Source organism: Choristoneura fumiferana, chromosome 5 (assembly GCF_025370935.1).
Source record: "Choristoneura fumiferana chromosome 5, NRCan_CFum_1, whole genome shotgun sequence".
Classification (NCBI taxonomy): Eukaryota; Metazoa; Arthropoda; class Insecta; order Lepidoptera; family Tortricidae; genus Choristoneura; species Choristoneura fumiferana.
Window position 1 is genome coordinate 13,909,022 of NC_133476.1, and position 27,943 is coordinate 13,936,964.

The 27,943-nt window shown below is 35.8% G+C and overlaps 4 protein-coding genes across 8 annotated transcripts in view; 2 read left to right on the forward strand and 2 right to left on the reverse strand.

Moving 5' to 3' along the window:
• dtn (transmembrane protein 132C dtn) overlaps positions 1-2,910 on the forward strand; it is a 91,772-nt gene extending 88,862 nt beyond the window's left edge. The window contains 2 exon segments of the mRNA XM_074088069.1: positions 35-198; positions 728-2,910. Coding sequence (XP_073944170.1) covers positions 35-198; positions 728-1,012 — 449 coding nt within the window. The 3' untranslated portion in view covers positions 1,013-2,910.
• A 48-nt stretch (positions 2,911-2,958) lies between these two features.
• On the reverse strand, positions 2,959-6,815 carry mRpL16 (mitochondrial ribosomal protein L16). The gene is made up of 5 exons (XM_074088070.1): positions 6,621-6,815; positions 6,464-6,541; positions 6,233-6,390; positions 5,828-6,070; positions 2,959-3,223 (listed from the first exon to the last, which is right to left on the reverse strand). The coding sequence occupies exons 1-5, from the start codon at positions 6,652-6,654 to the stop codon at positions 3,008-3,010; spliced, it is 729 nt and encodes a 242-aa protein (XP_073944171.1). The 5' UTR covers positions 6,655-6,815; the 3' UTR covers positions 2,959-3,007.
• A 343-nt stretch (positions 6,816-7,158) lies between these two features.
• LOC141428224 (transmembrane protein 17-like) lies at positions 7,159-8,758 on the forward strand. Its single transcript, XM_074088075.1, has 3 exons — positions 7,159-7,356; positions 7,457-7,570; positions 8,305-8,758. The coding sequence occupies exons 1-3, from the start codon at positions 7,270-7,272 to the stop codon at positions 8,530-8,532; spliced, it is 429 nt and encodes a 142-aa protein (XP_073944176.1). The 5' UTR covers positions 7,159-7,269; the 3' UTR covers positions 8,533-8,758.
• A 5,276-nt stretch (positions 8,759-14,034) lies between these two features.
• On the reverse strand, positions 14,035-20,778 carry LOC141428223 (uncharacterized). Of its 5 annotated transcripts, none has more exons than XM_074088071.1 (6): positions 18,295-18,484; positions 16,468-16,658; positions 16,242-16,297; positions 16,046-16,155; positions 15,777-15,927; positions 14,035-14,972 (listed from the first exon to the last, which is right to left on the reverse strand). In XM_074088071.1, the coding sequence occupies exons 2-6, from the start codon at positions 16,628-16,630 to the stop codon at positions 14,802-14,804; spliced, it is 651 nt and encodes a 216-aa protein (XP_073944172.1). In that variant the 5' UTR covers positions 16,631-16,658; positions 18,295-18,484; the 3' UTR covers positions 14,035-14,801. The 5 variants fall into 5 exon arrangements, 4 of the variants coding, with proteins under 4 accessions (XP_073944172.1, XP_073944175.1, XP_073944173.1 ...); XM_074088074.1 differs by lacking the exon at positions 18,295-18,484 and adding an exon at positions 16,834-17,217; XM_074088072.1 differs by lacking the exon at positions 18,295-18,484 and adding an exon at positions 16,748-16,833.
• Positions 20,779-27,943: the final 7,165 nt, after the last annotated feature.

Genomic DNA, 27,943 nt, shown 5'->3' on the forward strand with positions numbered 1-27,943 from the left:
ACCAACGAAATATTTACAAGTTTTGTGTTAATAGGAAGGGTTTCCCCTGAAGTAAAGCGCGCCACGATAGTGGGTAACCCGATGTACTCGCGCGAGGCGGCGGCAGGCGCAGGCGGGGACCCACCCGTGGAGTCGCTCGGCCTCGACGACCTGCAAATGGACTACGACCAGATCATGCACTATTTCCACAACCTCAAGGTATAAAACCGTCACACCGTCCCACTTGCTTCTAGACTAGATGTTGCTGTCTCGCTTCCATGTTCCTGCTCGCGCCACCACCGTCGCGAGCACACGACGCGTTCTATCATCTACCTGTCCTATACTATATATTTAGTATTTCAATACTAAATGTACTCTTATGAAAGATAGAGCCTAAATTTTGATGCATTTAAAACTACTTTTACGTAGTATTTTATATGAGTACTTACATTTTATACAAATATTAATATAATTCCGTGCAGTATTATTAATATATAAGGTACTTTTAATAAATTAGGTTCATATCACTTCTGCGGCAACTCTTTAGATGAATCCCACGCTGTACCCACAACACTGTTTGCAATCTGACTGTTTTTACACTCTTAGTTACCTTTTAGAGAATTAGAGGACAGCTATATCTCTTGTCACTAGCATAGAAAGTAGTGTGAACTTCACTGTCTATGGAAACTCCTAACGTACATTTTGCTGCTGAAATCTGACTGATGTCTATTTTTCAAATTTTTCGCAGGAATCAAACGCCTGAGTAGAGCAGATCATTGCAAAGATCCGGCAGACATTGTCAACGTTTAAATATCAGCATATCAGCAAAGCTCCTACAATCGACGTATACAACGCGGGTAGTGTTGCGTCCGGGGCAGCCAGGCTCGAGGATAGTACTATGAACTCACACAACAACAACGGCGTCGCCGCCGCGCCCACTCAAATGCTATGCGACTCAATCGCGCACAAAAACAATTTCATGAAAACACGGTTGAAATTCTTATTGGAGCATTTGAGCGAATCGTACGAATAATGTTGTTTAGTCATCGTATTATCCTCAATACAATATTTGTCTAAAAGTGGATCCTTGCAGTGATCGAGAACAAAAATAAAGAATTGTAACTATAATATCGTTAAACGTATTTACTCTAGTCATCTACAAAGCTGCACATATTTAAGTAACTAATGTGTGCATGTAGTTAATACTCGTACGTTAAAATATAATAGAATGTATGTACCTACACGCGGTAATGTTTGTGTTGGTATCGCCGTTGCAGGCTAGTAGATAAATCGCGAGATGAGAAAAACTTATATCCAAGAGCTTGAGACGAGTCTATGTCGCTATTTATTATTAACTATGTGCAAAGACTTAGAACTGTAAATATTTCCCACTAGTAGGTAATGACGCTACCTCACTTTGTCTTATAAATTATAGCTTAGCTTAGCTAATTATTAGTACTTACTCTGCAAGCAAGATCAACGAATTGTTAAGTATTTATTTCACCCACATTCAGTTGCATATGTACCTAGTTTTTGTTTAAACTCATACATAAATTTATCTTGAAGGTGGAATAGATATTAAGACTGCATAATGCCAGTGTTTAGGGAATGATTCCTAGTTTAATAAGACTTTAATAGTATAAGACACAGAACTAGTCAAATATATTATATAGCAGAGCTAGTTTGCTCATGCCTTTTACAGCTGTTCTCCTTTATCATTGTCTGGTATGATCCAGCAGCCTTGCGAGCAAATCCGACGCACATTTTAAAGGTGCTTCCCCAAAAGACCGTATATCTTCCATTTCCAGAAAACTCGATCCAATGGGACGCGTTATTATTACGAGACTGTAGCCTCCAGAGACTCATGGCTGCTAGATCAGCCAGTGCGTGGCTAAGAACATTATTCTAATACATAATATTGTGTTTGGCGTGATAACGTTCCTAGATTATATTCGGTATAACTGTACATTAAAAAATTAAATCTTATTGCAGCAACCCTAAGCAAAATGCTACAAAATGTCAAGTTTCAAGATTGGGTTGTTGCATTAGATGTTGTATTGTTTGCTGAGGCACTAAATACAAATGAAATCCATGTAACAATTAGTAGTCACGCAAGTAAAACCAACTAATAAGGTTAGATGGACTTGTGATATATACCTAAAATGACTGCTAAAGATTGTTTTTGGCAGTTGATTTTATAAATAAAAAGCCATATCATATATAAAAACGAGCGCTTGTACGATATTGTAAACACTATATTTATTGAAGATGTAAATTTGCATTTACTTGTAAGTTAGTTCTTTAGGCTTTGTAAATATTGTTACGACGTTATATAATTTATAGGTACTTGTGTTGAGGTAACGACGCAGAAATAGAAAATAAATACAGTAGAGTTGCTTGGATATTGGAATGAGTAGTGTTGCACACAATATATAAAGAAGTGTTTCATGTCTGTTGCAGTTGTAATTACAAAGGGTAGTAAATGTATTTGATTTTATAACAGTGTATTTGTGAAATTTGTGTTAATAGAAATTGCTGATGATACATGATCCAAGATACATTAAGATATTGCAACACTGGGTTTCTTATTAGTAAAACATGTAATACTACAGTTAGCTTGGACATGCACACTCATGTACCTACATTACATTATTAAATAATTGTAAACAATAATAATCTCTCAAATATGGATAAATGTGTTTGGCTTTTGTCGTTAGGTTAAGAATGAGTCGCTGGATACAAACTAAGTACTTTGAGCTATTGTATTTGTTACTATGAACACTTGTTTTTTTGTTGAGTTTTTTCCATAAATATATAAAAAGGAGTTTACATAAATTATTGCTACCAAGGTTTATATACATGTATGCAAACTGAGGCTTGTCACAAAATCCTTTCATAAAATGTCAAATTTAATAAACCATTATTGAATAATATTTCGTTTTATTCAATCACCTATTTAAATAAGAAATAATAAAAGTCTTTCTCTTAAATTCAACTATATTCAACCTAATTAAATACCAATAATTAATTACAAGTATTTTCCATACCAGTAGTGATCAAATGGTGAAAGCATTCTATGGCATCCACCCATATTGTTCTGGATAATATACTTCATTGTGTATTTGTTTTGATTGTTTTCTTCTTTCCATTTCGCCTCTGCTTCTTTTTTAATTATTATGTCTTGAGAAACTGCTTCAGCTTGAAATGGCAATCTTTCTGCCACAATCTTCAACATCGGCCACACCTGAAATAATAAAACAAAAATTGCACTTGATGATTAATTCAAATGTATGCAACTTTATTTATTAACAGACTTCAAAAAAAGGAGGCGGTTCTATGTTCCAATGTTTGTATTTTTTTTATGTATGTTCACCGATTACTCAGTCAATTGTGGACCGATTTTTAAAAATATTTTTTTAATCAAAAGGGTATTCTTCTGAGGTGGTCCCATTGTCACCAAGTCAAGATCTGATGATGGGATCCTAGGGAAATCGAGGGAAAACCTCAAATTTTATAGGCACACCTATGGCGATTTTGGCATCTTAGCATTAAGATAAGTATTTACATTCAGAAAGTATCATTTGGTAAACTGAACCTGATGAAGAAGACCGTGGATGACCAATGGAACTCATCAAAATTAAGTAATGCTTGCTCGTTTATAAACGATCATGATTAATATACCTAGATAAGCGAATAAGAAGGAGCTTTAAGTTTATGATTCTTTCAAACTGATCTGATGCTGAAGCCCGAAGGTAGGCAATGGAACTCTATTATAAAACAACATAACTAAGCTGTGTTTGGGCTTAATGGAATTGTTGTGAGATGTACTTGGGCTACGAATCACTAAAAAGTGAGAAATAAAGAAAATTTTCAACAAAAAAGTAAAACCTCCAGACTCCAAAAAAATAACAAAAAATGGAACCAACTACAAAACCCTCGAAAATATTTTTCTAGGTACCTACTAGGTCGAAGTTGGTGACTCAGCACAACTTAGCAGGATGGATTGAAACCCATAGTAGGTGAAGTAGAAAAATATTGTTCCATTCCTGCTGGCTCGTGCTGAGGCACCGACTTCGAGCTAGTAGGTACCTACAAAAATATTTTCAAGTAGCTGGTTCCATTTTTTGTTGTTTTTTTTATTTTTTTGGAGTCGGTTTTACTTTTTTGTTAAAAAAAATTGTTTTGAAGAATTAATTTATCAATCATCCCCATCTTGTGGGAATTTAGAAAAATCCCTTATACTAGTTCCAATCGTTTATTTAATTTTTGACAGCTCGAGTACTAATTAAAATAGTGATGCCCTGATGCGTTACCGATTCGATTTCTTTTAACAATTTATTTCATGCCTGAAGAAGTTTTAATTGATTTAACACATTCATATTTTATTTGTGTTCAACATTTTGCATTGTTTTATAAACATTCACAGGTGTTTATGTTACTTTATCTTATATATTAAAAGAGCTGAAAAGCCGTGGTGGCCAAGTGGTTAGAAAAGCCGTGGTGGCCGAGTGGTTAAACCTACGGCCTCTCAAGCAGAGGATCGTGGGTTCAAACCCCGGCTTGCACCTCTGAGTTTTTCGAAATTCATGTGCGGAATTACATTTGATATTTACCACAAGCTTTACGGTAAAGGAAAACATCGTGACGAAACCTGCACAACAAACCTGCGAAGCAATTCAACTTCAACGGAGTGTGTGAAGTTCCCAATCCGCACTGGGCCCGAGTGGGAACTGCTGCCCAAGCCCTCTCATTCTGAGAGGAGGCCTGTGCCCTGCAGTGGGACGTATATAGGCTGGGATGATATATTAAAATAAACCATTTATGTTAAGTTAATATGTTTATCACTTCTCATGGTAATTTAGTAATTTTGTCAATTATGAAGCAGCAACACTGGACGCGGCAGCAACGCCAGTTTGTTGTCACTCACAACGGGACGCCCACGCCCGTGGTAGGTATAATTAAAAATAGTATTACAGTGCCTATTTTAGTTGTTTTTACTTTTGAATCCCTAAAGGCATATGTATGTATATGGAATGTGCTCGGAACTCAGACTTGAGGAGAAGGGTACTTGGGGGCTTGGGCCCCATGCACAATGGCCAGGTCAATTGTTGGCTCTCAGAGCCAGCATCTGACAAAGCCATTTGCATTTACCAATTTTTTTATATGTCCCTTGCGTAGGAAAAATGAGTGAGCACCCATGAGGCTGACATGATCACCTGGAGTGTTCAAAGCCTCAAGAAAAAAAGAAAAAAGAAATATTCATTCTGAGAGGAGGCCTGTGCCCAGCAGTGGGACGTATATAGCCTGGGATTATTATTATTTATTATTTTTAAATGATTTTGATATAAAATATAATCACAATAATTTTAAATCTATGTTTTATTTATAAAATCGATTTACTTCAAAACGGTTTTTATAGTCTATGGTCATTCATTATGAATGGCACACCACTAAGTGGGCAGTGCTCATCCATGAAGTACGGTATTCTCTGTAGTACATTGTACCGAAAATTATTGTTAAACTTCACGTGCGTGATCTGTCAAAAGTTAAATAGACAATTGGAACGACTATAACTTCACCTTCACTGGACCCTGATATGCATGTCATGTTTACGTCTCTAGTTTTAGTGGTTTAGGCTGTTTATTGTCTCTCAATCAGTCAGTCACTTTATTCTTTTATAGGTATAGACAATTATAGTTAAATAAAATTAAAATTTTAATGTAAGTGATGCATGAGGGGCTGTATTTCATTTTTCATTTTTATGCTAAACTCTAAAACTTATTTTTACTAAACAGCTTCAAATATGTTTTTTGTACAACAAAAATGCAAAAAAAATAATATGAATTACCTCTGCATATTCACATTTGCCTGCAACCTCTAGTATGACCCGTCCAGCTTTGATAGGGGTGACGTAATGGTCAATGGCACCTTTTCCACCTCCCATTCTCTGCCCTTGGCCTTTCTTAGTCACTGGCTGCCAGGGAGGATCTATTCTCCAAATAGCATACATTCTCTTCATGTCTAATTTGCGAGCCACAACCAAACGCGCCATTTCAAAGTGTTCATGTCGCATTCTACCTCCTCCTGTTGCCTGAAAGTATCGGAAAAAGTAAACATTATAAATTATACTCAAGTCAGTAAATTACGAAAAACAGTTCCAGTTATTTTACTATTTCTTCAATAGTGCGGTATTCACTTAGTATAATAGTTATATACCTAAATGAAAGTATAAAGCACCTATTAAAGAACTTACAATGACTCCATATTGTTTCAACTGCAGAGTGTTGTGTAAGAGCTCAGGGCCTCTCATATATCTCAACCTTTTCTGCATTTTGGGTGGCTTTAAGTTAGCGGGATATGTAGGCACCTTTTCTAGAGGACGAAGCCTCTGACGTTCGGGTATTTCAATATCTAAAAGGTTAAAAATATTTAGTAAACGATTATGGATACTTTTAAGAATGTAGTGGCTAATACTTATACTTACGATCATAGTTTTTTGGTGGAGGAAAGTATTTTATTCCAGCTACACTCGTCAATTGCAGTCCGTTTGTTCGCAGAAGGGCTGGAAATATTTAAATGAATGAGTTAGGCTTACGCTACCACTAAAGTAAAAGGATATGAGATAAGTCTTGTTTTTTTACCAAGTGAAATACCCAATGTTTGTTTCGAAATCATTGTAGAAGAGTACGATATTTATTGTATCGTATTTCCAAATTATTGTCTTCAATTTCTAAACATGACAAAAAAAACTATACCTAACCCAAACCTAACCCTACTTTTGAATCGGAACAGAACAGAGGAAACGTCAATCACAATGTCAGTATTGTCAGTCAATGTTTTGATTTATGTCCCCCCCCCCTCGCTGGAAATGGCTAAGGAGTCTTAGTCCATACTGTCTCATCTTTTATCAAAAGCCCAAATTTTATTAAAATGCCGGTTGACACTTTTTATTATAGTACTATTTATTTCATATCTGATTTTTTTCCTTCACTTTTTCATTTTAAAACTACCTTTAAATATTTTAGCGGAATTTGTATTGCTAGCCTAATATATTTTCTTTTTAATAAATTGGAAAGCTATTTAAGACAATGTTAAAAACGACAGTTGAATCGTAGTCAAAGAAGTGACAAGAAAGATATTCTTTGTTTGGCGCGTATGTTTGTTTTGTTTACATTTACTTCAAGAGAGCGTTGCGAATGGAAACGAGAAAAATAAATTATTAAACCGGGTGTTTAGATTGATTAGAAGTATATTTATTTATGTAATCTGCTTTGCTATAATATCAGTATAATGCTTCAACTTCAAAAATGTTTATTTCTCAATGTTTACCTTTATCTTGTATGGGTAGTTGTTGTGGGTTTTTTCCTTTACGTTAAGGTGAATAAAATGCCGTCGTCGCTTTTTTATGGTGTGACTACGAGTGCTGCTCTTTTTTAACTGTATACACTCGTTACACCTGTTTTATCTTTATTTTCAGCTTGACTTATTGGGGCATCTAACAAGATATTTATCTTTAACCGTTTACGCTTTACTGGTTGTTATAGAATTTGCAAGATTATATCTAGGACATTACGGAAATTTATCATGCCGAGTAAGTTGATCCGCAATATAAAAATTCAGCAGTGATTATTTTTATCAAATCAATTACCTTTACCACACCAGTACTTACAGATACGCGAGTTGAATGCAGAGCTCTGGAATGCGATAGTGTTGCGACCTTATTAGAATTAATGATGACGAATTTATCGCCATACTGAAGGTACGTTGATAAATTTGTAAAAGAAATGTTATTTTAATTTTCAAATTTTATTATTTTTTTCACTTTCGCGCTTTAAGCATAAATATGTATATAAATAGGACTTAGCACCTAACCTTTTATTTATTTCATCCATCGTAGTCTCAACGTGACTCAACACGATGTATGTAACTCGATTTAGCCGTCAACAAAAAAAAAACGGAAACGGACTCGGATCAGTCATTAAATAAGTTATTATATTATACGGGATGCAACATGAGTTAACGTGATCGATATGTGTATGACAGCTATCATGGACAGCACTACACTAAAGGGGACTGAGGCGAGGCGTGTGGATAGCGGTGGGAGAGGCTCCCGCTCTTTACCTCAGGCCCGACTGCATTCAACTCGCACGCTATCTGTAGGACATTATTAATGCCGATTAATTGATATTGATAATTGCTGATTCAACAAGTGCATTTGTCTTAGGGTATGTTTAATAGATAATAAGTAATCCATATTTTTTCATTATTTTACAAAATACTTAATTTGTTTTACATAATTTAGTTACACAATCATCCTATTTTCAGGTACCTGAACTAGCAGGGTTCCTAATGCTGTCAGTGTTGATGCAGATGCCTCTTGTTAGTTTTTTTCTTTTTAATACTTACTTGCTCAGTACACCTACAGAACTCATTCTTCATTCAACCTTATTCTTACTGACTATGTCTGAAATTGTATTAAGCTTCATAGCTGTAAAAAGAGCATCATCTCTGGCCAAGAGTATTTATCTGAAGTGCACCAAAGACAAGAAATAAGACATAATACTGCTATTCATTATTGTAATACTTAAGTATTGTTTTACTTATTGTATCAAAGTGTAATAAATAAGTGAAATATTAGGTAAGTAATAATATCACAACCAAGAAAATAATGAAATATTTATTATCTTACATGGAACATTCACAGCTCTGCTCATACAAAATTAATTTATAAGTATTCAAGGATTAAATAACTAGTAAAATTTTGATGGTTTCGCAATAATACGTTTTTTTTTTTTACTTATTTATAATATTTTTGGTTTTCTTTATTTTGACTCTATTCTTACAATCATAACTACATGTGACTGTGACTTGTGCTTTTTGTCAGGATAGTGCAAATCCACTTATCTTTCATAACACATAGTTATTATTTAATATACCTATGTTTTATTTCAAATAAAGAGTACTAATTGGAAATTAAATTACAAAATTTATCAGATATGTGGTATTATCCAATGCTAGTTAGTTATGCATATTTGCACTATCCCCAACGCAATCAAAAAAAGCTCATAGGTACAGATTTATTCTAAAATTGGAACTAAAATGATTTCAACATATCTAACAACATCTATGTACCTAATTAGTATGCTAGGCAGTAGGTACAGCGATTATTTAGCCTAAAATAGCATAATGTTTCATTAGGGGCCTGTTTTAACAAATAATATGTATGTATGTTCTGAGAGGAGGCCTGTGCCCTGCAGTGGAACGTATATACGCTGGGATGATGATGATGATGATGATGATGTAGTGTCCCCTTCTCTTGCTGCTATCAGCAAAAAGTTTAAAATATGACTCATGTTTTCTTATTTGTGATAGGCACAAACAGGCAAGCATAACATCAGATGGTATTTGATCATTGGCACCCATAGACACTCATAATACCAAAGGATTTGCAAATATAATAATAACTAACAAAAATAGAATGCTAATTAAGTGTGATTACCCCCAACTGTCTTACTTTCCATGCCTGAACACAACAGTGCACTAGTGCTTAGCAGTTAGCACATTCGCGACCATACCTACAATGTGTGGCCCAGAACCGGGGATAATATTAAAAACAGCGGCTCTATAGACCATAGGTAATCGGATCATAATGGTCCCACTTAATTAAAACCAAAATTTAACTTTTGTTTTTTTTTCTAACAAACTTAATCGTAAATTCAATGTACGCCATCCTAGAACCCAACTGACTTCGCCTGTCACGCTACAAATATCAAACATTTTGCTTTACATTGCTTCTTCGAATAAAATTTAAAGTGTAATAAAAATTAAAAACGAATTATTTTAAAAAGTCGCTGAACTAATGTTGTCGAGTTTGACGAGTACGATCTACGTTATAATTATTTGCCCCTGTTACAGGCCATACATATCGCTAAACACAGTCTTTAGCAGTTTTTTCGCTTTTTTAGCGAAAATGCTTATGAATCAAGAACCCAACTACACGGCAAGTAAGAATGGGCAGTGATCTGGATTGACCTTGAACAAAATTCTATAAATTATTCTCATCTATATATATAAAAGGCAAAAGTGATTGACTGATGTATCAACGCACAGCCCAAACCGCTGGTTCTAGGGATTTCAAATAAGAAAGGATTTTTCAAAATTCACCCTCTAAGGGGGTGAAATGGGGGTCCAAAGTTAGTATGGGGAAACAAGATTAGTAAGACTATTTTATTCGAAACTTCACAGGAGTATTCTTAACATCAAATAAGTAAACACGTGTTTCAGGTTTTTTGAGAATTCAACCCCTGAAAGGGGGTAATGTGGTGACAAAGTCAATCGAAAATCAATCGTTGATATTTCAACGCACAGCCCAAACCACTGGACCTAGAGACTTGAAATTTTGCACATAGATACCTTATACAATGTAGGCATCCACTAAGGAAGGATTTTTGGAAATTCTAACGGTAACGGGAAAGAACGGGATTTATATATTCGATTCCGAGTAACCCTATCTCAGTAACTGTAATAACTAGACTTCAAATTTGATTCACAAGTAGGTATTACATAAATTTAAACATCGATTTCAGGATTTTTGGAAATTCCCAAGGGATAAGGAAAAAACGGGATTTATATATTCAGTTTAACTGAATTCTATGAACTATAATTACTAGACTTCAAATTTGGCATAGAAGTAGGTGATTATAATAGTAAAAAACAGTTTTAAGGAATTTGGGAAATTCCCACGGGATAAGGCAAAAACGGGACTTATATTCAGTTTAACGGGATCGATTTTTCATTTTACTGATCCTAGAAAACTGATATTTTGCATATAGGTTCCTTGAGGAGTATAGGGGAAGACTACAAAAGGATTTCCCGAAGTTCTGACGGGAACGGGAAAAATGGGATTTTTCGTTTTACTGGTCGCAGAAGTCTGCAATTTGGCATGTAAGTTGCTTGAGAAGTGAAGAAAACCATTAAGAAATAATTTCCCGAAATTCCCACGGAAAAGGGAAAAAAAACAGGATCTTTCATTTTAATGGTCCTAGAAAGCTGAAATTCGGCATGTAGGTTGCTTGGGGATTGTAGAAGAGCGTTAAGAGAGGACTTTCCAAAATTCCAACGGGAACGGGAAAATACGAGATTTTTCGTTTTACTGATCGTAGAAAACTCAAATTTGGCATTTAGGTTCCTTGGGGAGGCGTGTAGGGGAGCACTACAAAAGGATTTCCCGAAATTCTGACGTTAACGGGAAAAAACAGGATTTATCGTTAGTATTATTGCAGTTTTACATTAAATAGCATTAGTATTATTGTGGAACCGTTAAGAGATAATTTGCCGAAATTCTCACGGGAAAGGGAAAAAATGGGACTTTTCGTTTTACTGGTAGAAAGCTGAAATTTGGCAATGTAGAGGAGCACTGAGAGAGGACTGTCCAAAATTCACACGAGAACAGGGAAAAACGGGATTTTTCTTTTTACTGGTCGTAGATAGCTGAAACTTGGCAAGTGTGTTCCTTGGGGAGTGTAGGGGAGCATTAACAGAGCATTTCCCGAAATTCTTATGGGAACGGGAAAAAACAGGATTTTGCGTTTTACTGGTTGTAGAAAGTTAAAATTTCAAAATTCAAAAGTTTATACTGCACGTACGCTGCAAAAAGCAAAAAAATGAGGAGGTTATGCATCCCGTTATATATATATTTATTTATGTTTGTTCCCCGATTTCTCGCTAAATTGTGGACCGATTTTTTAAATAATTTTTTATTCGAAATAATATCTACTCCTGAGATAGTCCCATCGTCACCAAATCAGAATCTGATGACGGAATTTCAGGGAAATCGAGGGCAACCCTCAAATTTTGTAGGCACGCATTACGGTTTTTATATAATTATCTCGAGTTATTTAAGTATTTGCGTCTGACAGACATCATCTCATGTTGATGAGCTGATGATGGAAGGTTAAACTCCTTAACGGTTAGGAGTTAGAGGAAGTTTCTTTAAACATCATATGCACGTATAGGTAGACCTTTAGTTGTATTCTTTCTGGTTATTCAGGTGAGCTGATGATGGAAGGTATAACTCCTTAACGGTTAGAAGGACACATTAAGTACCTACGCCAAACCAATCAACTCATTACGTAACAAAATTTATCCATACCTGTAAAACAGTATACTGTGACGGGACAGGCTGACAGACCTGAATTTGGCACACATGTAGATAAAGTATCATAGGAGTGCACTAAGTAAGGTTTTTTTGAAATTCCCATGGGAAACGGAAATATTTAACTTTGTCTGCTTCTTGGTTGTTTGGGGAATCTCTGGATAAACTGAGCGGATTTAAAAAAAAACTATTAGTAAAATCTTTTTAAAAATCGATACCTGAAATAATAGAAGCCTGTGTCAATTCAATCGCGGACAGTGTGGTTTTCTCTTGAATTCACTTTATCCTGCGGGAACAATCCTATGCCGCGAGGTACGAAGTCGCGGGCAAAAGAAGCACGTGGGTTTTCTAAAATTACACCCCTGACGTAAAGATGTGAAACAGGGGTTCAAAGTTTAACGAATTATGATCATCTAGGTTGATTTATAAATTCAAAAATTTGCAAATATAATCCTCCGAAAAATTAATTATGATACGAAAATAAAGATCATAGAAAGTAAATGATCTGTGTAACCCCAAATTTAACGCGAGCGAAGCCGCGGGCAACAGCTAGTATTGTATAAAAATATAAGGCCTATTGTCCACATAGACCACATCATAGATATTCTCATTTGATGTTTTAGTGCAGCTTGCATCCTGCATTGAGATGACACCGATTCTGCGGTGACGCAAAAATAATTTGCATGTGTCACAAAGATACAGCCTCTGCAATGGAAGAGTTGCTGAAGGTCAAGTAAACTTTAAGGAGGTGGACAAGTTTAAAATGGTCAAAAATCACATATGAAGTATCTTTAAAGCTTAACAGGAGATCACCTTCTTACTACACAATACTCACACACCACACTAATTAAATATTGTACTAAAGTAGAATGTTCTAAAGTAAAACATCAATGAGGGCTATCGTTTTTTGTCTCACTAGATGGCGCACTGTTGCGTGAGGTTTTTAAGTATGGCTTTCAAAGTCTGTTATTACGGGCGTGAAAACAAAGTTTAGATTAAAATCATATTTAATACACCTTAAAACCGTACCATAAAAATATCGAGCAAGCCACAGTGTTCCATAGTCCCCGTTTTGTTCGGAAAAAAGGGAGGACAAAGGTTTCCGAAAGACAAAACTGTCTCAAAACACAGACATTCATTGCCCCGGAACGCATATTTGCCATAATTAATTTCAGTTATTGCAAAAATTCACAAAATTATTCAAATTATAAATAAACCCGCGTAGCTCACTCAAAAACTATGAGATTTGACATTTCGGAGACCTCATAGCCCGCGATAGCCCTCATTGGCGGATATGCCACAGTCCTGCTCCTGCTCATCTTAGCACTATATTTGTGAATATGATACATTCTATAAATACAACACACAGCACCTTCTAACTTTCTACTATCATTTTTCAATATATTTATCTTCTTACTTAATCACTTGCTATAAAACTAGGAAACTGGAATTTTAATTGTGTAAGTATCAATTTCTGCAAGGCCAACATTATGCCACTTTTGGTAGTATTTGTACCTATATCATGCACACCATATAAATTCTTTTTAAAACTTTTGTGTAACAATACAGTTTCTCACGTCTTCTTACATAGACCTGCACAAAAATTGTGAAGAATAGCGTCATAAAATACTGCCCTCACTAGAGCTTTTTACTGTATTTCTTCAATCAATAGATAAAAACAAAAAATGCTTTATTATTGTGATGTGCAAAATTAAATGTGCATTGATGCAGACTTTTACATTATAAGTACAAAATACTCATCAAGGCACTCAATTTAAATTGTGATTATAAATCTATAATTACTACTTTTGGTACAGCAGTTTTTTGGCATTATTAATAAGGAATATTTTACAAACCAACTCTTAGGAATTCCTTTCATACAAAATAACGGCAAATCAACAAATAAGATATAGGTGTATTATAGTTTAATACTCTTGAGCCTCTGTGTTATAATCTAGTAATAGTATGAGGATTTAATATACAGTCAAAATTAGACCATCAGGTTACAAATGTTAAAACTAGTAGTTGTAAATCGCAATGCTATTTATTACCATTTAATTAGAATCAAGCCCATTATTTGACTGAAATGTAACTTAATCAAGGGTTACATAGGGTCATACAATGCCACAAGGCAAGGTTGTACTACAAATAATTTTATTTTTGTATTTCATTGCACTCATCTGTTTAGAAATTATAGTTAGAATTTTCACACCTCAGTCTGCCACAATGTTAAAACTTGGTAATACAGGAGTTGTGACAGAATGAGAGGTAGTACTCTATTTTAGAAGAATTACAAATTTTATATTTTTAAACAAGCATTTCTTGAATATTTAAGAATAAGAATAAGAAAAAAACTGTTATTGAGTTTTAGCTCGAGCAAAGCTCGCTTGCCCCGGTAATAATTAAATGATGAAAGATGCACTTTTTTATGCAACCCTGTGGCACTGTATGACACCACATGTAACTCATTATTAGGTTGTATTTCTCAAAGAATGTACAGGTGAAAAAAACTTTATAATATTGTGCTATATCAAGTATATTCGTTGTTATAACTGGTATTGATATAAATGATTTTGACTGTATATAAAATCTAAAGCATAACATACAATAACTTATGGCCTCCAAGATTCAAGACAATGGCTCTTGACTAACTTGAAAAACTTGAATTCTACTTGTCAGATAACAAATCATTATCTTTATAAAAGTCATCAATTTTACATCTCACCAAATGCAGTGTTACGTTAAAACTGGTTAGCCTTGATGTGAATGCTGCAATATCAGTATCTGCTTCCATCACTTTAAGCAGTTGGAGAAGTGTTGGAGACAATCTGCAGATAAGCTGAAAGTTAAAAATAAAATTTCAAAATAAATACCAATTTTATTAATGTTTAAAACTTTCACAATTCTTACTCATACATAACTCATATTCAATCACAACTATTAGCAATAAATAGTAGCTGTGATTTAGTCTCTAAATATGCCTAAACTGCCTTCTTAGCTCTGTCCTCAGTCTTTTTGTGTTTATCTATTTTATTTCCTAATTTCTTATCCTTTTTCTCCCATTACGGCCTTATTGTTAATTTATATTGCTGTTTTATGTTAGTGGTTATGTATTGTATAGTATTGCATGTATGTATTTATATAGTTGTTTCATTTGTATTTATTTTAATGTTATTGATTTTTTTTTTGTTTTTATTTTCTGTTTCTGTTTCCGCCACCTATTTTTGTAACATATATAATTTCTTGTACCCAAATGGTTGTCTGGAAGAGATCGCTTTTAAGCGATAAGACCGCCTATTGTCTACCGTGAATCTAAGTGTTTATATTATAAGTTTTTTTACTGCTTTATGGTGTGCAATAAAGAATATTTGTATTGTATTGTATTGTAAATATATTAGTTATGATTCATCATCATCATGTCAGCCGAAAGGCATCCACTGCTGGACATAGGCCTCTCCCAAGGCTCTCCACTCAGACCGGTCTTGTGCTTTTCGGATCCACCGCGATCATCACGATCAGTTATGATAATGAAAGACTAATTAGGATGAATTTATAACTTCGCAAAATATTGAATTCTGATGAACCAAGTGTGTTTATAAGTATAACTCATAATTAATTAAACAGACTTAAGTTTTCATCTTACGGCAAATATTTGCTGTGTGACCCAATTATGGTATTTCTGAACTGAACCCTCATAGGCAGTGGTATATATTTTTCTCATATTGACATTGACATTATTAGATCCAAGGCACAATAGTATTTCTTGAAACAAAATCTCGAAGAAACACAGTGTTCTGAAAATAAAGGTGAAGTTAGAAAATTTTAATTGTATTCAACTTACGAGGTGTCCATCCAAATAGGCCATTTGATTGCTATGTAGTTTTACAATATTACAGGCAACAATAATCTCACCTGTTAAGCCATAACAATCCTTCGGTTGCCACAGGTTTTCCTTTTGAACATTCGTCAAGCATTAATTCTAGTAAACAAGATTTGTCTGTCACATGCAGCTTCTTGATTTTCTGAAACAAATATATAAATTATCCTTTGTCTGTTAGCTTTCCATGATTTTAAGAGAAAAAAATAGAAAAACAAAAGGTTGGCTTACAGTGATATTTCCTTCCATATCATATCTTACTGGAGCAAAAAGTTTACCAAGGCTTTCTGCAAATAAAGAAAAAACAATTCATAAAATGATTTTCAATTTCTTTCTTGTTAAATAATAAACAAACATTTAAATCAAGGGCACTAACAGGATACAATTAATGAAAGTTTTTTCGTTGTTAGTTAAAATTACTGAATTACCATTACATTTTGGAGGTTATAAAACTTACCAACAATTCGTAGTAGTTCAACCGTTGCTTCAAGAAATTTCAGTGCATTAATCCTACCATTAATAACTGGTGGATAATCTTTCAGATTCTCAAAAGAGTATTTGTGCTCCGTAATAGTGGTGCTTGCCATTTTTTCCACAATAAAGCTATCTTCAACTTTCATTCAATCCAAAATTATTTTAGTTATTTACCTAAAAACAAATAAAATGAAAATGCCTCCTTCATCCCTATTTATATAATTAAAAAGAGGATTGTTTTTTCGATGAATATTACCAATTACCTATTTAATCTGAATTTGGTATAAATTCGGATTGTAATTTGTTTGGTTTGACATTTGAAAGATAAGGATAGATAGGAATAGGATACCTAGTAAATTGTACTGTTTTTGACTGACGTTTTTGTTTTTGTCTTTATACTACAACAACAAAGTTCGAATTTGGAACATGTATCGTATTCTCCCGCTCACGCTTAGAGTATGTAACAAAAGAGAGAAAGAGGCACAACGATTACTAACTTCGAGTTCGAGTTGAAACTCGAAACTCGAAGTTCGTGTCGTGCGGTCCCTCTGACACTTAAAGTACAATTCAATAGAATCTGTCAATTTTCTACATATTTAAGACACCGTATCGTGGGCACACTTGATTAAATATGTCCCTGTTGTTGTAATTATCATCTAAAAGGAATCAAAAAAGAATAATAGTCACATCACAAAGCCTTAGGCAGCCCGGTGTTTATATTAGTATATTTTTTTTTTTTTTATATTAGTAGGCTGGAAGTGTCTACTAGACATGGGTAATCTCAACTCCGCGAAGTGATCTGACTCACTAGATCCAGCTCCGGTGTCGGTACCGAATCCGCTTATTGAATCCGACTCCTTTATTGACTCCGGTTCTTTCGAGCGATTATTAATTTATCTATGGCCGATCCGCCCCGGCTCGGTTCGGTCGGTCGGTGTCGGTACGGTACTGCGGTGACCGAACTGAAGTACAGATTCGTGAGAGAGAAAGATTCGTTCGTTAGTCCAAGTCCGAGTACCGAACCGAACCGACCAACCAAACATAGATAATAAGATCCAAGTCCAAGATCCGATCCGCAGGGCTACTACGAAACTCCAAAATCGAAGTTCGTGTCGTGCGGTCCCTCTGACACTTATACTATTTAATACGAGAGCGAGAGGGACGGTACGATACGAACTTCGAGTTTCGTAGTAGCCCTGCCGATCCGATCCGAGCCGAGCGAGAGCGAAAGCAGACGGACGGAGCGAGTCAGTGTGAGTGAGCGTGACGGCGATCACGAGCGAGGCGAGCCGCTCGATCCAGTCGGAGTTAGTAACTCCGGAGTCAATAAGATTTGAAAGGAGTCATTAAGGGATTCGGATCCGCTTGAGGATCTGACTCTTTTGAATCTTCAGATCCGGATTTACCCACCTCTAGTGTCTACAGGATTGTCAGATTCTATTGAATTGGAGTTTACACTATTTAATACGAGAGTGAGAGGGATGGCACGATACAAACTTTGAGTTTCGAGTTTCATAGTAGCCCTGCTGCTGACACTAAACCACAGATAATTTTGTAGTTTTTACACCGCTTAAAATTTCAGATTTTAAAAACTTTTGCAATACTTACTGACAAAATTCAAAATTAAAAAACTGTTACTACACTACACGGTCCGAAATTCGCTTCTTTCAGACCCAAAATGGGTTTGGTAGATCTCGTTTATCTATTTTTACGATGGTTTAACATTGGTAAGATAGTGATAACCGTAAGTGAATTATAGTTTATAGTTAAGAGTTTAGATTCCTTAGTTTATAATAACGCTACAACGTACCTTTTGGTTTGATGCATCACACCCGACGCATAATTTATACAATTGCTTATCGTTTATACTACAAGATTAATATTAATAAATATTTATTGGATTCTTTTAAAGAATGTTTTAGGTTTATAATTATCTTTATCACTTATTGTCAAACTTGATAACTTTTCGATTCTTTTCTTTTCTTTTTTCTTTAAGCCTAATACGAAAGGGTTTGTTTCAGCACGTTTCCCAGGTCATCTTCAACCACTATTGTCAAAACTTTGCTTTTGGGCGAAAAGGTAAAAGGCACCAAAAATCTCTTTTCGGGCAAGAGATCAGTAAATTCATATGAATCTAAAACCATTCCATTTGAATCATCTCTTACTTCGACAATTCTTATTCCAGCAGTTGATATAATCATCATCTTGTTTTTATCAAACTTTAAATATCTTGTGATCGCTTGTCTTTCTCTGCCATACTCGTTATTGAACCATCTGTGATATGATAAAAGCACTGCGCAATTTCTTGTCCAATAAATGCTGTCGTTTCCATTAGTTCGACTGATGTTCTTTCGTGAATCTGACATTCTATTTGAAATATTTGAATACACACTGGATGGCCTGGTAATGGGCGTAACATTTGGGCTTCTTCTGATGATATCAGACTTTGACATAGCAGCGAAGTTTCCTAATGTTGTTTTACTTCTTGGTCCTAATACTCTAAGTGGTTCAGCAACATTCATCGTTACACTTATATTACGCTGAAGAGAAACCGTCGAATGTTGTACGGGTTTCCCGTTGAAATTATTGCTATTGTCATTAGCTTTAGCAGATTTTTTTTCTCCAACTATAAATACTCTGTCAATGTGATCAAAACCTCTTCCCATTATACCATCCTTGGTATGACCGAGATCAAAAGTATGTCCTAGTTCATGGAAAACAGATCCCAACGTTGTTGCAAAACATCCGCCTAATGTGCCACGGTATCCACTATCATCCATAAATCGACGAGTATTTACAGGCGCTGTATCTTGGAACATAGAAATAATCTCTTCCACTGATGTCGGCCATGTATATAAGCATGCGGTTCCAAACAATGCAAGACCTCCACCACCAAGAGCTGCGTAGGCTTCAGTCAAATAAACAATCTCATCATGTGTCATGGGTTTGTCAACATCGGTGCCTTTGAATCTTGTACAAGATATAAATGCTAAGAATTTCCTCTCATTGCTACCCAAGTCCGATAACATGAGTTCTCGTCCAAAATGTGCCCACAAATCAGCTTGTTTCATTTTTCTTGCCTTATTTACGTTTAAATTGCTTCGAAATACTATGCATTCTGGGCTTTTTGTGTTGACTTCATGTTCTAATTGAAATGTTTTTCTCCCGAAACCACTTTCAAAGAGTTTCTCCGCTGTTAGGCTTTGAATAAGCTTAGCGCCAATCGTTATGCGAGAACAAGCGCTTTCCACAGAATTGTCAATATTAGGAGGACTTTGGAAAAATCCATCATGACCTTGACATATTATGTAAACTGGAGTTACTCTTAAATTTGTTCTTCGCGGTGTATAATCTAACAACAGAGTTTTGCGTTGTTGTCCAGTGTATTCAAAGTCAATTATGTTTTCACCTTTCCTCAAATCAATTAAGGCTTTGAATTCTCCGTTGTATATTATCCATTCTGATGTTTGTTTAACTCCACCATTTGTAACGGTGCATATTATTTTGTCGCGGTTATTAGCATTGCCTCTTGTTATAATACCTTTGATTACAACTAGGGAATAGTTAACTGTGTCCCCATATTGAAAATTTATTATGAATATAGACGAGTTGTTTTCATTTTTGTTGTCTTCGTTTATCCGGTTGTCCATTACCTGAAATGGATTTTAATCAAAGTTTAATTCAAATCACAACAGTAAGTACTTCTTTTCTCTCTTGCAGTTGAGTTCTTCGTTTCTTAATTGGTTTAAACGTCAAGCTTGTTAGCAGAACTCAAACATTGTAAAGATGATGAATCTAGAGTGTACACAATAAGTAGATCACGTTGATTATAAAACCGCTTTATCTCGCTAGTTACACTTGAAAGGTCGCCGTAAATGAATACTTTTCGCACGTAATAACAGTGACTCACCATGATGCGGTTAGCGTGTAGCGCGCAGAGCCGGCGCGGCGAGAGGACTGCGGAGTGCGGGTGTGGGTGGCACGGCTGCGCGCGGGTTCCTCGCTCCGCGAGTACGCGCCTCCGTTCCTCCTCACTTCCTGCTCTGAATGCTCACACGGTCGCTGTGCGCATGCCCGCTGATGCAGACCGCCGCCGCGCCGCGCGGTAACGATTGCTGCCCATCAGACAGGTACGCGACTGGCTGTCTCCGACGCTAAGAGGGAAATTTGAACGATGCAACAAAACAAACGCAAATGCAACAACGTCATTTATCAAATGGCGCTTTCGTTTCTCGTATTTGAGATTTAGGATGCTCTTTTTAGAGCAGCCTTTTAGTGTCTAGATCATAGGTAGGTTATTCCATTAGTTACCTACTTGTTGTATAGAATAAAATAACTTTGATGTAATCTTGTAAAACCCATAAAAATGCAATAAATGAATTATTATGAATCGTTGACGAGGCACATTACAGACACTTTTCGGTCGCCATCGTTCACACTTCGTTGATCGCATTACCTAGGTATCTACAGAGTTTCATTTATTTCTTGCCTGAGGCTTCTCTAGTGTCTAATGGTTGACTTGATGAAACCGCTAAAATACTTAAATCTTTAATATTCACCCACTACGTTCCACTCTAATTATCTACCTACATCCGTTAGTTAAATTTCAGTCAAGTATGTTAGTATTTTAGTTGTAACGTCATTAAAAAAAACGATATTTATTCTCACTGTTCCCTCTTCTTCTAAGATGTACCTATCCTAATTCCTTTACTAATCAATTATTATATATTTTATATCGAATTCTCGGCTCAGGATGACATGGTCCACAGTTCCATTTCGTCACCCTAAATTGTCCACAATGCCATTTTTGTCGTCAGCCTACAATTCTTAAATCGTCACCTTCCTAACTCGTCCACTTTCTGATATCGTCAATATCGTCATTTTGTCTACATTCCTATTTCGACCACAGTGCCAACTCGTCCACTTTATTTTATCGACCACAGTAGGTACTACTTGGTCAGCAGTGCCAATAACTCGTCCACATTTACCAGAAGTGTCTCAATGAACGGTGCAATTAATGTTGACGAGTTGGCACTGTGGTGTAAATAGGAATGTTGACGAGTTAGCACTGAGTCCAAATAAGAATGTTGACGAGTTGGTACTGTGGCCCACGTAAGAAAACGGACAAGATAGGAAAGTGACGATATAGGATTATTGGCGTACCAAATAGTATATAGACTATATGAGAATGAGGACGAAATGGGATTGATTGTGGACGAAGTCATCCTGAGCCGAATTCTCTTCCTGTGCATGGTTTTTAGAAAAGTGAAATTGTTCCTATTTTAAAAACCTTCTCAATGTAGGTGTACCTATTATTTGTCTCTATACTTCCCTCCCTGTTATTTTTCGTTTTATTTATTTTATTTTCGCAACATTAACTCTTTTCTTAAATATGTCTCTTTCGCATTTGTTCAGTGATATTTTACGTACCTGCCAGTGTATGCATTGATGTATTTGTATATATGCCTGTATGTATAGTCGAACAAATTGAATCATGACCCAGGGGATTGTCAAGGAAATTTTAGTGAAATTGATTATTATAAGGTTCCACCCTGGGTCATGATTCAATTTGTTCGACTGTACCGACTTATATTTTATACATTACTTTACACATTATTTTATACATTATTTGTACTTATTTTTACATTTTGGTTTTTCATATCTCGCCTGTCTACTTTTAACGTATTTTTTTGACTACTTATATGTATATCAATACGATTGTCTGAATGAGATTGCTGGAATAAGACCGCCTATTATTATCTACCCTTTTTTCACGACGTGAAAATGCTTTATATATACCTTCCGTGGAAACTTATGAGGGGCTCTCTCTCAGGTCTCAGTTATGGGATCGACATTCGGCCGATTCTGATGCTAAAATCTGCTGATCTTTTTTTAAGCTTAGTATAATACGAACGAACATGGATTTCGAAGCGCATACATAGTATGGAATGTTTTTGTTTGTTCCACGTAGATTCTGGCTTTGTCTGTTCCAGTTCGTTCAAGGTGAATAACAAAATGAACGTAGGCTGAATATAATAACGAACCACTTCTCTTAACCACACGTTTCCTTTGTTTGTCTAGATCAGTGGTTCCGAGCCTAGGGGTAATTACCCTCGCGGGAGTAAATCAGCTATTCTCTGGGGTATTAAAGAACCTAATAATTAAGACCTAATCTAATTAAATACCTAGATAATGATAGATCGCAGCTCAGTAAGTACCTACCACAGGTGGCATCTCTTTCTAGCTGTTATTTTTACTTATTCCATTGTTAAAAAAAGTTACGAGAGTTTACAGATGGGATTTCGGGAATTTGAGAAACACCATTTAAAAAATCATATCTCCAAAAACCGTGAGTGAACCTTAGGACCCAAGGTCCAAGGGTGAAAAGATAGCAAATGCCCCAACAATATCCCAAAAAAATTTGACGACCCCGAACACCCTGCATGTATAGGTAAAGGAAGGAGTTGGTCTACCAAAATGGCTAAACCCTGTTTTGTTGATGTACCTACCTACGTAGTTAATGCTTGACTATAAACCTTTATTAAGTCAATAAGGTTAAAGTTTACGAGGTAAAAGGGTAGGTAATACGGTCATTTTGTGAGCACTGTGGCCTTCGTCAATATTGACTTCGTCGAATAAAACACTGGCTTTCAAACATGAGGGCTTAGGATAAATGTTTGCGTGTGGTATCGATCCTGTGATGGGTTTGCTTTGCCCATAAAGTTTTCACCATCTTACTCCCCAGTTTTAGCCCCCGACGCAAAAACGAGGGGTGTTATAAGTTTGACGCCATTGTCTGTCTGTCTGTCGGCAGCTTCGTAGCTCTCAAACGGTTGAACCGATTCCAATTCGACGGATTTGATGGATCGACCGTGAAAGCCAGTTTCTTTGCTAAGTGCAGTTCTTTTCTAAGTTAGATAAGATTTGAATTACATATTTTTAAGACTGTTTTTTTTCTCTACATTTAATATTTTGTAGAGCAATCATTCTGCTGATAAAAAAATATAAGTAACAAAAATTCCTATTATACCTATTGTGGTAACTAAGCAAAGCTGTATTGTACCTACTCATACATGATTATATAAAAATAATTTAATTTCCATGAACACCTCAGAATTTGAAGTTTTATTTTGTCTTATTATAAGTTACTTATTTAGAAAGAATTTCAACGTATTAACCACAAAATTACAATAAGTACTATCTTTAAAAATTGAAGACATATTTTTTTTCGTTATCTTATTAGGACTTTACCAGCCTTATTTTTACTCGACTACGGCAAAGCCAAAGGAAGAGTAATGATTTTAGCAGTCTATGTATGTTTGTATTTATGTATGTTCCACCGCAGCATCAAGACTACTCGTTCGATTTTAATAAATAAGGTGTCAATCGATTCGTTATTAACAACTCGAATCTAAAGACCCAACAAAACATAGATTCTCCCTTGTTTGTATGATCTGAGTAACAAACCAATACTGAATCCAAACAAACCAAAAGTAAGCATCAACTAACGAGGTGATGATAATTTCTGTAAAATCGCCATGTAGAAATGTTGGTTTGTGAAACAGCGCCATCTAGTTTTTGGGAAAACTTCGAGAAAGTGAAGCCGCGCTTGCATGCAATGAGGGCTATCGCGAATGAATTCGCCGCTAGAGGCGCTAGTGTAGCGTGAGGTCTCCGAAATGTCAAATCTCATAGTTTTTAGGTGAGCTACGCGGGTTTATTTATAATTAGAATAATTTTGTGCATATTTTGAAATATCTGAAATTAATTATGGCAAATATGCGTTCCGGGGAAATTAATGTCTGTGTTTTGAGACAGTTTTGTCTTTCGAAAACCTTTGTCCTCCCTTTTTTCCGAACAAAACAGGGACTATGCAACACTGTGGCATGCTCGATATTTATATGGTACGGTTTTAAGGTGTATTAAATATGATTTTAATCTAAACTTTGTTTTCACACCCGTAATAACAGACTTTGAAAGCCATACTTAAAAACCTCACGCAACAGTGCGCCATCTAGTGAGACAAAAAACGATAGCCCTCATTTTGCACACATGTTTCTTAAATGACGTAAATGGGCTAAAAAGGGATTTTTGGAAATTCGTTCCTAAGGATTTTTTTATATGATAGGGGAAACGAGCAGGCGGATCACCCGATGAAAAGCAATAACTGCCGCCCATGGACAAGTCCCATAATATAAATTTGAGTTATTGATGCATGAGAGGGAGAAAGTTTCTATGAAACTTCATTTTTCGAAATCATTGGCATGTGTGCAGCCTTCTCATTCTGAGTCGATAACAGCGCCTAGCATATATGTAACGGCAACGCAACGTAGTGTAAATTTTATCTTGTTCTGAATTAGGCGTATGTACTGTAATTTTAGTTCAAAAGCGGTTTTAGTCTATCTGCGATGTCGTAGATGTCGACACATAGGTAGTTCTTTATATGATTTTTAGTTAACAAGTTCACTAAGCATATTACGCTAAGCATATAAGACACTCAGACGGCGGGAAGTGACTTTGATATGTACAGCATTATACTACGTAAAGAAAGATAGTTAAGTCATGAGTCATTGTAAAACCTTTTCACACTACCAATGTCGTTATTTCATGTGTTGTTATAAGTTTCCCAAAAGTTCACGGTTAAAGTGGGTGCTCTACAATCCTGGCAATAATACGCTGTAATATGATAAGCACTTAACTTAGTGTGATAATGCTAATAATGTACCTTTACGAGGGCGTGATAGGTCTATAACCATAAATAAAATGAAAAAAAGTTCATCATCATCATCATCATCATCAGCCGGAAGAAGTCCACTGCTGAACAAAGGCCCCCCTTAAAACGCCACAATGAACGACAATTCGCCATTTGCATCCACTGGTTGCCCGCAACTCTCACGATGTCGTCAGTCCACTTTTTTTTTTCGTGTGGAATATGCGCCTTATGCATGTCTCCCGCTCGAGGCAGCGGGTGGGGTCTTTCGGGCTCGGGGAACATTTCACCACGACGTCGCAGGCCAGCCCGGGATGGGCTTACTCCCTGCGCCCCAAGATGGTATTGGGGCGCTGCCTCCCTAGGATTTTGGGTGTGCTCGGCCAAGACGGCACATGCAATGCGGGTCCGGGAGTGTCGTCAGTCCACCTAGCGGGAGGCATGCAACGGTTCGTCTTCCGGTTCGTAGTCGCCACACGAGGACTTTTCTCCCCCAACGGTTATCTGTCCTTCGAAAGATGTGGCCCGCCCATTGCCATTTCAACTTGCATATTTTTACAGCTATGTCGGTGATTTTAGCTTTTCGACGATGAAAATAAGTTGGCTAAAGTAAATATATACTTTTCAATGCTTCAATCATACATCTGTTCTGTGTCTTCACCAGCGAGTTTCTTCGCTCGTTGTGCCACCAATGAAAAGCAGCCAGCTGATGTTGGGCAGAACCGTTTCAAAGGTGGCAGCAATACTCCATGCAGGATTCCACCTTAGCTCTGTTTAAGCTTAAAAGCTGCTCAGCAATAAATTATCGCCTGTGCTTGGAAACGATGCTTAATTTTGTAATTTTGCATTACATGTTAAAAATTACACGAAAGGTGTTTGTCGTTCTAGTAAAGATGGGTTCAAACATGCGCTCGCACCTCCTGTGTTTCCTGTCGGACGGCTTGCGCGCATCTTCGATCACCTTCCCAAGTTCTGACATAGGGTAAAAAAAAGAAAGAAAGAAAGAAAGAAAGAAAGAAAGAAAGAAAGAAAGAAAGACAGAAAGAAAGAGAGAGAGAACGAGAGAGAGAGAGAGAGAGAGAGAGAGAGAGAGAGAGAGAGAGAGAGAGAGAGAGAGAGAGAGAAAGAAAGAAAGAAAGAAAGAAAGAAAATAATTTATTTATAACAGCAATGACACATATACTGGTTAGGAAAAATAACAATAAAATAATCATACTTATCCAAAATAACCCAAAATAAGTCGTTGGTAGCGCGACAGGTTAAGTGCATGACTACAAATTTTGAAATGTATGTTGAGCTATTTGGTGAAGGAAAATATTGCGAGGTGACTTTTATCTGCATTTCTGCTACTGGTTTTTTTTGTAATCGGAGATTTAAATTCGAAAAAATAATTATATCGGGTGTAGCCTGTTATACGAGCCAATAATTAAAACATAGATTGTAGTCGTCAAACTGAACAACATTAGTTCAGCGACTTTGAAAAATAATGGAGTCTTTATCTTTATCTTTTATTTGGCTATTTAATTTATTACTTTTTCTCGTTTAGGTTTTTTTGATATTTTGTGTTTTTTTATAAAATGTTTTTTTTAATAGTATCTTATTATTATTTAATTATGGAGTCTTTAGATTTTCCCTTTTTCATACAAACTAAATACTGTTATTAATGTACCTACGCCATCCTAGAACCCACTGACGTTGCCTGTCACGCTACAAACATCAAGCATTTTGCTTTACATTGGTTCTTCTAATAAACTTTAAAGTGTAATAAAAATTAAAAAAATATATATTTTTAAAAGTCGCTGACCTAATGTTGTTCAGTTTGATGAGAACGATCAATTTTTTTAATTTTTTCGTCCGGTATAGAAATTGTGATTTTACGCCTCTGTGAAAATAGCACCCCGGTTTATTGCGCCTCTCCCCTCAGCAGACCAGCAGCAGGGCTACTACGAAATTTGGAACTCCGAGTTCGTGTCGTACCGTCCCCTTCGCTCTCGTATTAAATAGTATAAGTGTCAGAGAGACCGCACGACACGAACTTCGAGTTTTGAGTTTCGTAGTAGCCCAGCTGCATTTTGTACTTACCTCAGTTATGACTATTTCAAGACGAATTTTATCAGCTACAATAATATGATCTTGGATCCGGATTAGTAGAATATTATACAGTGCGTCCCATTATACAAGATTTTTATGTAATAAATAATTTTCTTTGCGCGATAAATTCACTCAACAATTGCATTTTTTACACCAACTAAAACTTTTATTAAAGTATAAAATTAGTTTTAACGAGCCCGTTTGTTATCGATAGAAAATTGCGTTCAGCAATTGTAGAGCCAAATGCCACGTAACGCAGTGAGAAACGTAACACAGCGCAACCATTGATTAACTAAACTTTTTTTTTAAATAATATTTTATTTATTTTTGATTTAGTTCTATTATTAAATAACCTACACCAGGTGATTTTTAGCCATTTTGATTTAAAGTATTTTTCATTGAAATAAAGTATTTTTCACTGAAATAGGTATGTCGATTTGGCTGCGCGATGAAGGATTGAGTATGTTTTTCGAGCGTATGTATTACGTATGTACCTACCTATGTATGTTCTTTGGCACCCTCTGTAAGCCTAAACTCTAAACGGCTGGACAAGTGTCAACATAATGTGTACATCAGGTGTCATTAGATTTGTCATAACTGTCATAGTGATTAAGGTATATAATATCTCAATAATTATTTTAGCGTGCGCGAAAAAAAA